Genomic DNA, 13346 nt, shown 5'->3' on the forward strand with positions numbered 1-13346 from the left:
GTCCCATCAAAATGATTTATTGATTTATTTGCCATCTAATGTTTTGTTTGATTTGTGTTGTATATTCTTTTCTGCTCGAATACAATATCCATTAAACCAATGTTTGAGCAAACACACATTTGTGTAGTTAGATTTCTACTTACTGAGACGTGACAACTAGCCCCTCATAGAGTATAGACCGTTTCATCTGACGCACAAGTGCCTGAATGGCAATTAACTTCAGGTTTGTGTTTGGCTAGTGTCTCAAAATATAACTATTTATACAGTATTTTACTTATGTAAATATTAATTTTTGTTTGGTTTATTATATAATTATTGTATTAGATAAAAAAAATGTTGTTGTATGTTCATTTTATTAAATAAACAATGTCGTTCAGTCCAATGTGGACAATGTAGTACACTGACAAGGTACACTGATATCTAGCGGTTGAGCGTGCTATCGCAGTCGAAAATCTAAATATTGGAGAGATAAGTTTAGCCAAGTAACGCTTCATCTCGCTTTCTTTTGATTGTTATCAGAAATAATCTACAGGCGCTCTATTGTTTGTGAATGTGTTTATATTTCACCTCTATAACCAAATCTATAAATGGAGTCTATAAAAGTGAGTGAAACAGTTGTTTAACTTCAGGAAGCTTATAAAAGATGAAAGCTGCAGGATGCTCTGATCCCAGCAGCAAGGGTTCATGGAAAATGTTCAACGCTTTAGACAGGGGCGGACTAACCAGTAGGACATTCTGTCAAAGTCCAGAGCCACCGTGACCAGGGGCGGCTGGCCATCTTGAGTACCGTAACTGTCTGCCCGGACAGACAGACTTATTATAAACACGAATGAACGCAATGCGAAGGCATTAGCGAGTTGGACACTTATGCATATGACACAATGACACGTTACATACAACAAACCCACCCCCAGTCGACAGCAATGGTGGAGGGCCGATGTAGGCTGAATAATCCAGCGCCGATTTTGCTTCCAAGTCCGCCCCTGGCTTTAGCACATCGAGCACAAATGAATGAGTTCATCAATACTGTAAGTACAGCAGGAAACTACAACACATTAAAAGTCCTCTTAAGTGAACAATGAGTGCTTACTAATCAGTGTTCTTTGAAAACATCAGCGTCTTCCAGTAAAAGCACACAATCAGAGGAAGATCAAGGCCCCAGTGCTTTTTGGCTTGAGTTACCTGTGTCTGATTGATTTCTGATGCTTCAGATCGAGGCCGTAGAGAGGATTCTGGGACCGCTGGGCACCTGGAATGAGTTCTGTACCTGTATTGTCTATAGGAATGAAATTCAGGTATTTATGTTAGCAAATGAGATTTCAGGGACATCATTGACTACCATAGTAGGAACAATTATTTGAGCTTTTGTTTTGTTATGTTAAACACAAAATGAGATATTTTGAAGAATTTAGGGAAGCAATCTTTGACAAGCATTTTCATTCTTTATACTATGTAGTCAGTTGCTGACATTCTTCCAATTATCTTTCTCTGTGTTCAACGGAACCACAACATTTATTCAGGTTTGGGAGAACTTGAGTTTTCATTTTTGGGTAAACTATCAATCTGATATCTATATAATGTATACACATAAAAATACCGCTGTTAAATTTCAGTGAAATGCTGTGAAAGTTCTTTTCTCAAATACAGCCAAAGTTATTTTGTGACCCACCCAGAGACTCTGCTTATTTGTTATGACAATCATTGTTTGTAGTTTTAATGGAGTTTTCTAGTATTTGGATCACGATGTTTGGACGAGATTCAGAATGAGAACAGTACAATAGTGATAAACCCTTTCAAAGAGACTTGATAAAGAAAAATGACATCAGCATCAACTAAACACAGTAAATAAAGAAACCAAGAGTTTCACAGACCAGACAGGGTTTTCTCTAAAGGATGTGCTATGAAACGACATTTCTTTACTGTCATTTCTTTAGACGTTTTCATTTAGACGTTTGTGATGTTTGGTGTCGAGCTCATGATTGTTGACTGCGTCTTTCTCACAGAACTAAAGAGTTCCATGAATGCCGCACCGGAGAATAAGTTCCCATAATGTAATAATAGAAAGAAAAATCCTTTAAGAAGTTTCAAGATGAAAGAACTGTAAATGAACTGCAACTTTCTCAGCAGAAAGTGGTTTGACGGTGACATCATAATGATGAATGTGTCTCAGCTTTACAAATCACGCTAAAACTTCCTTGAAAATGTTTTTCTTCATATATGTATTATTAATCATCTTAGTTTTTTATTTGATAATTTTCAAATGCATTTCATGTACAGATTTGATAGTTTCACCCTTTTTCCAGATCCAAAATGTTTCCAGAAGATATTTGTATGAATGCATCTGAGAAGAGAGCGTCTCAGGTCAGTTATATCTGCAGGTAGTTTTGTATCAGAACTAAAGTACATCAACCCACACATGCTCATAGAAGTTTTACAGCTGGAATTCTAAAGAAGTTGTTCAGTGTTGTGGTTTTTGTGCATATGTGTTGAGGTCTGATGAGGTGTGAGGGCCTGTCCTACATCTGGAATCCATGCAAAACAATCCTGAAATGCTTTCATTTGACCAACTGCAATATATCATCATTCATTTGATGAACAACATGTGTACACATCATACTGTCGTGTTTCTTCCTGTGCTGATGTCATAGACAGTGACACATGTCAGCTGTGTGTGTGATCCCTTCAGTAATCTTCTGTCTTTAACACAATGTATATAAACCAAACATCATCATCTTGTGAGAACTGAGATCATCACATTCACTGCTTTCAATGAACCAATCAGATCCTTTCAACACAATACGGTCAAATATTTGTCTGAAAGAATGATTTCAAGTTTTATGTCTTCAGTTATACGTAGTTACATGTACTCTACATCAACAAATAATATGGATTATTCTTACACGTAAAAACACTGTCTTCTGTGTCACAGCTATAACAACTGAGAGAAACACAACTTTGTGAGTTGTTTAAAATCTATATTTGTTTTTCAAGTGCTTATGAATCCTCCAGCTCACACCTTCAGTGACACAAACTAAACAATACAATAAACAGAGTTTTGACAGAATTAAATGGTACATCTGCACCTGTTATGACATCATCATCATCTTATGACAAGTATAAAAACAGTATGATCTAAACAAAAGTAAATGTCTAAGATTTGTGTTTATAAATATATTTATATATACAATAACACAAACACTCCTTACACACTGAGATGTATTTCTATATTTACATCTTCAAATAATCCAGCATGTGCACTTAAAAATGTAGAAAACGTGAAGAAGAGACAAAGGCATCCGTATGTTCCAGACATAGAGACACTGTAGACTGAAACTAAACCTGTAATACCAAATGTGCTCAACTACACAACGTTCATGAACACCAGAGACACACAATCAGAAACCAGCAAGAATTCTGTCATCATTTACTCACCCTCATGTCATTCCACATGTCTATCTTCTTCAGAACACAAAAGAAGATATTTTGAAGAATGTTGATAGTCAAACAACACCGACCTCCGTTGACTTCCATATTTCTTAAAATATCTTCTTTGGTCTTCCGTGTATAAAATGATTACAGAATTGTGATTTCTAGTTAAATTCTTCCTTTAACTGATGAAAGAATAAAAATGTGCATCCTTAAATCAGATGAGTGATAACAAATCACGAGAAGTTTAGTGGCGTGCAGGAGAATGTTTTCAATGTCTTCTGTCGTCCATTGTTTGAAAACAGATTGTGAATGGTGCGATCCACCGTTTGTCTTTATCCGTCTCTCTTTAAACTCGGACACACAACCTTCCCGTAAACGATGAAGAATCATTTCAGTGTCATGAAGAAGAAAGAATAAATCCTCACACTACATCTTCACTCCTTGATGTACACACAGAACGTCCACTCCAGGTCAGTTCTGACTCCATGACGCTCCGCTGTGGAAAATTGTCTCATGACTTTAATATTCCACATCAAACCGCGTTGTCTCCAAAACAAAGGCACAAAGTGTTAATCCCGTCCATCCAGAGGAGATGTTAAAGTAGTGCTGATGTTCTCTCTTCATCCCTCTGATCTGAACGTCTCACATGTACAGGTTGTCTGATCTGAGGATGGTGGTCTCCAGACTGTGAAAACTCTTCCCGTTCAGCGTGTCCATGTGACTGTCGATGCTGTAACATCGATGCACTTCTGTCATGGAGGATGTGGTGTAAGATGCGGAACGCAAGGCCCCTGTGTTGGCGAACTGGATTCTGTACTGGTTCCAGTGCCGCTTTATCACACCCTGAACCTACAAATCAAGTGTGAAGAGAATATGAAATACAGATATACTTTCAAAGGCAGAAAACAACGTGAAATACACATTTCTCTCCGTGTTAATGTTGGACCTTACCTCACTATTGAAAAAGCAGAATATGGTGGCGACCAAGAGGCCCTGTGGAACGCAACCAGATCATTACATGTGGCTTTCATTGAGATATTATATTTTAAAAATGGACATCTTCGTTCTTCACCTACCTGGAAATGTATGAGTATGTTCATTGTGTGGGTGAATATTTCAGAGGCGACTCGTCCGTCGGGTTTATAAGGCAGCAGTAGATATTGAATGCCCAGCAGAGGGACGAGGATGAGAGTACCTCTCACAGCTCTCATGTACAGACTGGATTCTGCCTGATGTGTCACCTTCAGTTTAGTGATCAACACTCTCACGATGTTCAAGAGAAAGAAGAGATTCACCTGAGAACAAACACAAGAGATCAACCGTGAGGACAGAGAAATCCACACCATTTATTTCATCATTATCAATCAGAACCAGACCCGAAATGTGAGGGGTCATGCACATGTGCATTCAATCGTGTCTCTATCAGATCAATCTTATGAGATGACCCAGGCACTTTGAGCTCTTGGTGACACGCTATACTTGTTTTAGCATGTCCCAGCGTCCTTGTTTGAAGCATTTTTATACCTATAAATAATTTCAATCATTTATTTATAAATAAAACACCATGTTGTATGTCTCGTAATCTAATGAGGAATATTTTCTAACATAATTTAACATTGATGAGCATTATAGTTTGGTATTAGTTTCTATAGTTTTCAATCATGGCCTTTTATTTTAATATGTTCTATATTTTGTACAGTATTTATAAGAGTGTTTTAGTATTAGTATTATGTATTAGTATATTCGCATATTATAATATTAGCATATTATTAACTAATCTTTGTAAGTGCTATATAAATTTTGTTCATGTTACCTAATATAATTATTTTAAGAACCGAAACCTTTTTGTAAAGTGTGTATATCTGTTTCAACACTTGAATGTTCTAGAGAAACCGATTCATTGATATCTAAAGACCAAAACTCCAGACTGCTAAAAAATAGACTATATTTTTTTGACTTTCATGTCAAATAAATAATTTATTATGGTAAATAAACATTGAATTGTATTCTTCAAATAATGCTATATGTCTAAGGTAAAGATACGCAGATTAGTACGAATAAAAAATGAAGAAAACCAAATGTAATATATAGTATAATCACTACTTGGTCGTGAAAAACACTTGCAAATATAATGAAATGCTTTATAAGTTATTGTATGTGGATGTATATTTAGACTTTATCAGACTATGTTTGGTCACGATTTAAATCGTACTTTATTTTTTATTAATCATTTTTTTCAATGTTGTTAAATTTCCGGGGTTCTACTACCCGCGCACCATTTTCCTGATGTCTCTGGGGTTGAGGATGCGCTAATGGCTTGGGCCCATCATCGCTCCATAGCAGCTATATTTTTATTTGTAGAAATCAGTAAAACGACTTTAGCCGGGTTTTCACAGACCTGTCCACATACAACTGTGTGGAAGAAGAACTTAGATCTGCATCATTATTCCAATGGTTTAGTCCTCTGGTCTCTATGAGGTTTTTGGGAAATGTGTTACTAATAACGTTTGGTCAGATTCGACCGCAGCCAAACAACAAAAGAAAACATAACACTTTGATTTTGAAGCATTGCTTGATCGTTGGGAAAACATCGCCAAAGGATAAAAGAACAAGAGATCGTGTGTGAGATAAAGTGTAGAAAGGAAAAGAAAGAGCAGAAAACACAGAACAGACTTACTAACAGTGCTGCAACGATGGGCCCGTGGATAATGTAAAGCAGAGACGTGTTTGAGCTGATCCAACAGCTGCCCAACAAACAAAAAACATAATTCAGCCATGAAATACTCAAGTGAATCTTAAAGGGATAGTTCACCTTATAATGTGAAACACAAAAGGCAATTTTTGTAAAAAATATCCTCAGCACTCTTTTTAATATAATGAAAGTGAATAAAGACAAGAACTGTCATGCTCCAAAATGAAGTAGAACATCATTAAAATGATCTCTCTTGTTCTATTTCAGATCTTCTGAAGCCATATGTATAGGGTCCTTTAAGGTGAACTGTCCCTTTAAGAGTTCTTCATGAAAAGCCTGCGTCCTGACAGTCATGGATGATATTTCGTGGTGATGTGTTTATTCTATACTCACTTGTCATTGTAATAATAACTCCTGGCTATTGCATGAATGAACGCAGGTATCAACGGGAAGCCTGCAAACATTTGAAATCATTCACAAAAGTAGTGAGTAACATGCAAAACAGTTTGAAGAAAGCTGAGGTATTGATTAAGAAAACGTACCCCATCCTAACAGATAATACCACATGAGGTGTTGTTTCTCAGCAAAGACGGCCACAACAATGAGTGTGTGCAGATAAATCCCCTCACACAACATCCAGAAATAATTACAACCCAGCAGATAATGATGAATGAACACAGACACCTTACAGCTCACCTGAGACAAAACAAACACACAAACATTTACTGTCTACTCCAAACATACACTCTTGAAAGAGACTCTTTTTTCTAACACTCACGATTCACATCACGCGTCTAAAACCACATGGAAATAAGAAATAGTTTCTTTGTTACCATCATTTGTAAACATGGGTAATCCTCAAAAATAAAAGCCTTAGGTACAACAGGAGATTATAAATAACACAATTTTAGTGAAAGTCATGACTGGGAAATGAAAATCTGTTACAGGTAATCATGAAAATGTTTATATGAACAGATTGTGCGGGTTCAGTTTGAAACTTTATTGACTCTCTTCTGATTATTTCAACCGCACCATATAGCAACATTTCTATCAACGAAAATGTGTTTCGATGTGCTGCTATATGTAGTGTAGAGTAAATCTTCACATGAGCAACGCTAGAGAAGAACTTTACTGTGTGACTGTAGTGTTGTGTACTCACTGGATTGGCTTCTGTTACTTCTTGGTTATTGGCGACACATGTGTAAAAGATGATCGTGATCAAAGAATTAAACACAAAAGAGAAGAAGAGATTCTTATGTAGAGTTATCCTCTGACAACTTAGATTCCTGAGAGAAGAAAAAAACGTCAGATATGTTAGATGAGGAACAATAGATAGTGTGAATACACAAGATATGTCCTCACATGACTTACTTAAAGTAGAAAAATATCCCCAGAGAAATAAACAAAGATATGAGTGACAAGCCATGACCGATCAAAGCCAAATAAAAGAGATTAAACGCTGTCTGAAAAACACAAAATATGACATAAAAAACATGAGCAAACAGCCAAAGAAATATCATGAAAAGCGTCTGCGTGTAAGACTTCAGCAAATGAAGCTGATGTGAAATATAAAGCAGACGTGTCTGAGATCTCACCCTCTTGTGATCATGGGACAGGTTGCTACATTCTGTGTAATTGGTCCATGTTCTGTTACTCTGTGGATGAACGAACCAATGACCCGACTCGGTGCAAATCTTTGTGGCCATTTCTAATGAATCACAGTTCAGTAAGTCAGTGTTGAACAGGACCTGTCATGGATGTGCTGTGATGATGGGACTCACCAGACGTGTCAAAGTCATCATAATAATCAGGACAGTGCTGAGCTGACGTGAAGCCTGCGTCTAAATCATCCCAACACAGCCATCCGTCCCATGTGCGCTTACACCCCGAACCATCTGAAACACACACATTCACTGATAAACCATTAAATCCTCATCTGGCTCTCGGACAATACAGCAGTTTAGTTTCACTATTCTACAGGTGATAATTCATCAGATAATAAATGCCAAAAAATAAACGTTTTGTTTTGAAGGTTACACATCATGAAGAAAACAGACAGCCGTTTTATTCAATAGAATTAAAGACCTCCGTCCTCCGTAAAGTCTCTTTAGAATAACATTAATTCTGAAATATTTTTGATTAAGTGAACAATTTTGGATTTTTAACTTAATGCAAAGATTTGATTCAGATGATTCATTTGCACTCGCCATAAGAAGTGTTTTAATAGATGACCACTGTAACGTTCTGTGAAATCCCAGATAACAAAAATATGTTTTGCTCACATTTCTACTAAGTAATGGAAACGTTATATATCCATTTCAAAAGATGTTATTACAGTTTTGGGCGAATTTTAAATCAGATGAAATGTTTGTAATGTCTCACATCCCTGTTAAAAAAACAGCATATGCTGGTAGTTTGGATTTTGGAGCACGGTGAGCGGGTCATGTGCTGGTTTAAGATGGGCCTGAGCTGGTTTAGGACCAGCTTAAACCAGCACAAACCAGCTATCATTCTTCAAAGTTTACATTACCAGCAAATTCTGGTTTTTCCGTTTATTCCTGTTTAGTGTGGACTGCGTCTCTCTCACGGTCATAAATCTGAAGTCAATGGTGTTTAGGACGTGTACTTTTGTTTTATCTCCTTTATTATTCATTATTCTCAGGTATGGTAAGGTAAGTCAAGTGTGTTATTAGTTTTGAGAGTTTGTTATCTGAGAATAACGAACCTGCATATGTCACGACTGGCCAATCAGAATCAAGCATGTGTAATAATGGCAGTTATTGTAGTCCAAGCCTTCTAGTTTTTTTATTATTTGCATTGTAATCCCTAAATTGTTCGTTTAGTATTTAATTTCTGTAATTTGAACATATTATCATCAAAGGAAAACTGTGAACATTGTCTACTGTGGGATATTATAAGTTGTTTAGCACATTCAAATATTCATTTTTTATTAACTTTAAGTTTATTTTCACACAATAGTCTTTCTTCACTGACTTCTGTTGGTTTGTTTAATTCTTCGACACATTATTAAGATAATGACATTTAACATTCAATCTAAACTGAATCAATCTGATGATGATTTATAGTCACAGCCGATGAAGAGCGTGTCACCTGTTTTATTGTGATTGGTGTCTTTCATGATCTTCTGGTAACATTCAAACTGAGCCGTCAAGATTTTGTGACGTGTGGAATGCATCTCGTGAGTGTTCTTTTGCGCCGTACCTCCAGTGTTATTCTCTGAGAAGACCACCACAAACTGTTGAAGAGTAGAAAGAAAATCTGAATATCTGCTATATAGACATACTGGATATTTGGTCAGATGCTTTCAGCCACAGCATTTGATTCATACTACAGTGTGTTCACCTGAAAACATTGAAAAGTAAAGGCTGACCTGATGATGAAATAACAAAACATAACTTTGATGAAACGTTCTTTAAGAGAATACCTGAGAGGTGGCAGACAGTAAGAGAAATGAGGTAATCCAACATCTATACATGATTCCTCTTCTGTGTCTCCAAATGATCAGAACGTTTCAGCTGAAAGAAAATACAAACAACATGAACGGGTTAACAAGAGTTTCATTTAGGATCAGATGAACATTGATTCATTAAGGAATGATCCTTTGAAATGGGATTTCATTTTTAGTTTGATAAAAATACAATAAGGGAAGAAATCTTCTGCGGTGAGCGCTGGGGAACAAACACAGATGTTATTCTGAAAGTAAATGAGTGTTAGTAAACAAACAACAGATCACTTTGTGTTCTTCCTCGTGTGCAAGCCGGAGAAAAGAAAGAAAATCAAAGTATCTTCACATGAAGGAACAGTTCATAAAGAGGCCAAAGTAAATCTCCCATCATGCGTACAGATTACATCACATATCACTCTCAGAGCTGAGGAACAGCCGCGTTTCACACAATAAAGTCAAAGAAGTTTTGACTATTTTTACTTTCTGATGTTTAATGACATCCTCCTCTACAGACATATTATTGACACGGCCACTTTATTCTTTTCATGGTTTTCCATGTGGAACCTTCCGAGCGTTCCACAACATCTTTAACATCTGTCTGGATTCTGTTGTTATTTCCTTTTTAAATTAATACCTGTCCGTAGCGACTGCGGCCGAGGGCCTGAAACATCATGTGATCCTTTTGTTCGGTCTCCAAACATTTCCTGCTCGGATGAGGACACGAACAACACGACTGCACTCATATGTGGAAAATCATCCATTTGCTTTTGTCTTTAGTCTCCGACATGAACACGCTTCCCAGACTAACTCCATTCATGTCCATGTGCTTTTATTTAGAACTTTCCTTCAGATTGGAGAGATTTTCACAGCACAGCCAATAAAGAAATGTGTGTGTGTGTGTGTGTTTGTACACTATTCTAATGATGCCAAATCCTGTTTAGTTTAGTTTAGTGTGTTTCTATCTTAAAGTTTGCATGTATATGATGTCTATTATAAAAAAATCTGTTCAAATTCTAAAAGTCTCGTAGTGTATTCCCGCCATTAAATGAAACACAAATGAGAAGTCCATCAGATCTTACGAGCCGTGAAAGAGAAACATATAAGCAATAATTTTCCAAACCACTCTGAATACATTTTCAACTGTAAGTCGTATGTTCTCTGTTTATTTAAAGTAAATCTGACTTAGACAGATGATGTTTTATATAATCCACTCCTAGATTTTGAAGTGTTGCAGAAACTGGAAAATGTTGTGCTGGGAATTACTGATAGTTTCAAAACGATGAAGCCATTTAAGTGTTACCATCAAAATAATAGAAAAAGTACAAATGTGACAATTGAGTCGTCATGTTTTGAGAATAATCTCCTAACAGGCCTTCACGATAATAAAGCGAAAACATTTCATGTATTTAAGTGAATGATTCTTTTAAAAGATTCAAGTGAAAAAAGTCTGATAACAAAATGAGATGTAATGTTTACTTCAGCAGTATCTGGAGACTATTATTAATAATAATAATAATAATAATAATAATAACATCGTGGAAACAAGGATTTCTTGATCATAATGTAAATGAAATAAAACTGAAGCTTGTGTCTCTCTTATGACTTCTGTAGAATACACTATTGCAAACATGACAGAAATAAACCTCAACTCACCAAAACATGAAATATTAACATCCCATTCTTCATCATCTGCTAAACATTCACAATACAGCACTGTTCATCTCCAACAGAAAGAGCAATGATGATGTCTGCTTAATGTCAGTATTAAACATCTCAGTCTTGTGCCATCAGGTGTTGACGGCAGGCATAAATCATATCATAGATGTTATTGGAGCAGGAATGTGTTTTTCTGGGCATTGGGAGGTTGAAGCAGCCCTAGAAAAACAGCGAGATGATAACACTTCACCCTTCCTGTAAAAAACCTCAAGGAGGGGTTCATACATTCCTCCAGACACACGATCCTCTCTTTCTCTTGTCATTTCATTTGATCATTCGTTCAAATATACTTCACATTCATATTGCCAAAGCACAGCTGAATACGAGTAAAATCTGCTTTACTTGACTTAAATGATTTCAGACGAGAACACTGAAACACAGTGTCATGAAGAAAGACGGACAGAAATAAAAGAGAGATGTTCCTCTGAGCGCACAAAGACCCCTCCAGATCTTAAACCAGGAAACCCCTGACTGTTAGTTTAACTCGTGTCCGGTTAGGAAACACCCGTGGACATCACGCCAACTTTTCCATTAAAGATTTATCTTAAAGAGACACAGAACACAGCTGTTGTACTGTATGTGGTCAGATGATGAGTGAGCTGGAATCTTAAGTGTTTGCACTGAAACTCTTTTTAGTGGCATACTTCACATTAAATTGTAGTAAATCACATGTTTACATTAACATTTAGTCATTGAGCAGACGCTTTTATCCAAAGAACATCTCATCACAGTCCTGATGATATTCACGACAGCAGATAAAATGTGTTCAAAATGAAGACTCACAAAAGCAAGAAGCACTTTTAAAACAACACTTGAGCAATGACAACATAACAACAATCATCACAACCTTCAGCCTGATGGATATCACTGACACTCTTAGATCATGTTGATCTCAGCCTTCTCGAAAACATTCAGAAGTTCTCTGTTAACACACTTAATGCACAATGATGGCATATAAACAACTGTTCTCACATTCACTGACCGAGATTTAGAAAGGCTGAGAAATGATATTGCTCAACAAGTCATTTTATTCAATGATTGTGAAAGTTACTTGTGTGTAAGCTCTCAATATCACATTATGTGGTTAAAATAACAGAAATGATCAGAAAGAGTGAGAAACATGTGTTTAAATACCATTTGTTATTTAAAATCACATATCAATCTTCTCTTGAAGTCATTTTACTATATTTATTATTCATTTGATTTCAATTATAAAATACTTTTAATCAAGTCTCTGTTATCTTCTACCATCATGTTTTTTGTTCAAACTTCAAATGGTATTTAATCGGTTTGAATATACATTTGTGTGTTATTTACCCATTTGACAACAAACTAACTGTCGTTTACTCCATGAAAACATTAAAAGTTTTTCCAAAGTTTTTAAATCTCCGTTAACGACACGCAAAGGGTATAAACATACTAAACTAACAGCAAGAAAAATAAAGCATTAAAACAACAAGTGTTCTCTGTTAAAGATGTGAAGGATGATAAAGCAGCATGTTTCTTACCTCATCTGCTGTGCTTCTGCGCTGTGTGTTGTGTAAACCACTGAGAGATGTGCTGCTGCTGCTGCTGTGTGTCTCTCTCTCTCTCTCTCTCTCACTCTCTCTCACTCTCTCTGTCTCTCTCTGTCTCTCTTCCTCTCTCTCTCTCTCTCTCTCTCACTCTCTCTCACTCTCTCTCTCTCTCTCTCTCTCTCTTCCTCTCTCTCTCTCTCTCTCTCTCTCTCACTCTCTCTCTCTCTCTCTCTGTCTCTCTCACTCTCTCTGTCTCTCTCTGTCTCTCTCTCTCTCTCTCTCTCTCTCTCTCTCTCTCTCTCTCTCTCTCTCTCTCTCTTTCTCTCACTCTCTCTATCTCTCTCCCTCTCTCTCTCTTTCTCACTTTCTCTCTCTCTCTCTCTCTCTCTCTCTCTCTCTCTGTCTCTCTCTCTCTCTCTCTCTCTCTCTCTCTGTCTGTCTCTGTCTCTCTCTCTCTCTCTGTCTCTCTGTCTCTCTCTCTCTCTGTCTCTCTCTCTGTCTCTCTCTCTCTCTCTCTCTCTCTGTC

At 36.7% G+C, this 13346-nt stretch overlaps 1 protein-coding gene across 2 annotated transcripts; it reads right to left on the bottom strand.

Annotated features, from left to right (window-relative positions):
- Window positions 1-2287: 2287 nt before the first annotated feature.
- On the bottom strand, window positions 2288-12928 carry calcrlb (calcitonin receptor-like b). Of its 2 annotated transcripts, none has more exons than XM_056751210.1 (13): window positions 12812-12928; window positions 9567-9657; window positions 9233-9377; window positions 7903-8016; window positions 7717-7829; window positions 7493-7584; window positions 7281-7407; window positions 6664-6817; window positions 6515-6575; window positions 6107-6173; window positions 4506-4724; window positions 4381-4422; window positions 2288-4278 (listed from the first exon to the last, which is right to left on the bottom strand). In XM_056751210.1, the coding sequence occupies exons 2-13, from the start codon at window positions 9615-9617 to the stop codon at window positions 4072-4074; spliced, it is 1392 nt and encodes a 463-aa protein (XP_056607188.1). In that variant the 5' UTR covers window positions 9618-9657; window positions 12812-12928; the 3' UTR covers window positions 2288-4071. The 2 variants fall into 2 exon arrangements, with proteins under 2 accessions (XP_056607188.1, XP_056607189.1); XM_056751211.1 differs by lacking the exon at window positions 12812-12928 and adding an exon at window positions 11241-11737.
- Between the last annotated feature and the right edge of the window lie 418 nt (window positions 12929-13346).

This window comes from Triplophysa dalaica, chromosome 6, assembly GCF_015846415.1.
Source record: "Triplophysa dalaica isolate WHDGS20190420 chromosome 6, ASM1584641v1, whole genome shotgun sequence".
NCBI classification, from domain to species: domain Eukaryota; kingdom Metazoa; phylum Chordata; class Actinopteri; order Cypriniformes; family Nemacheilidae; genus Triplophysa; species Triplophysa dalaica.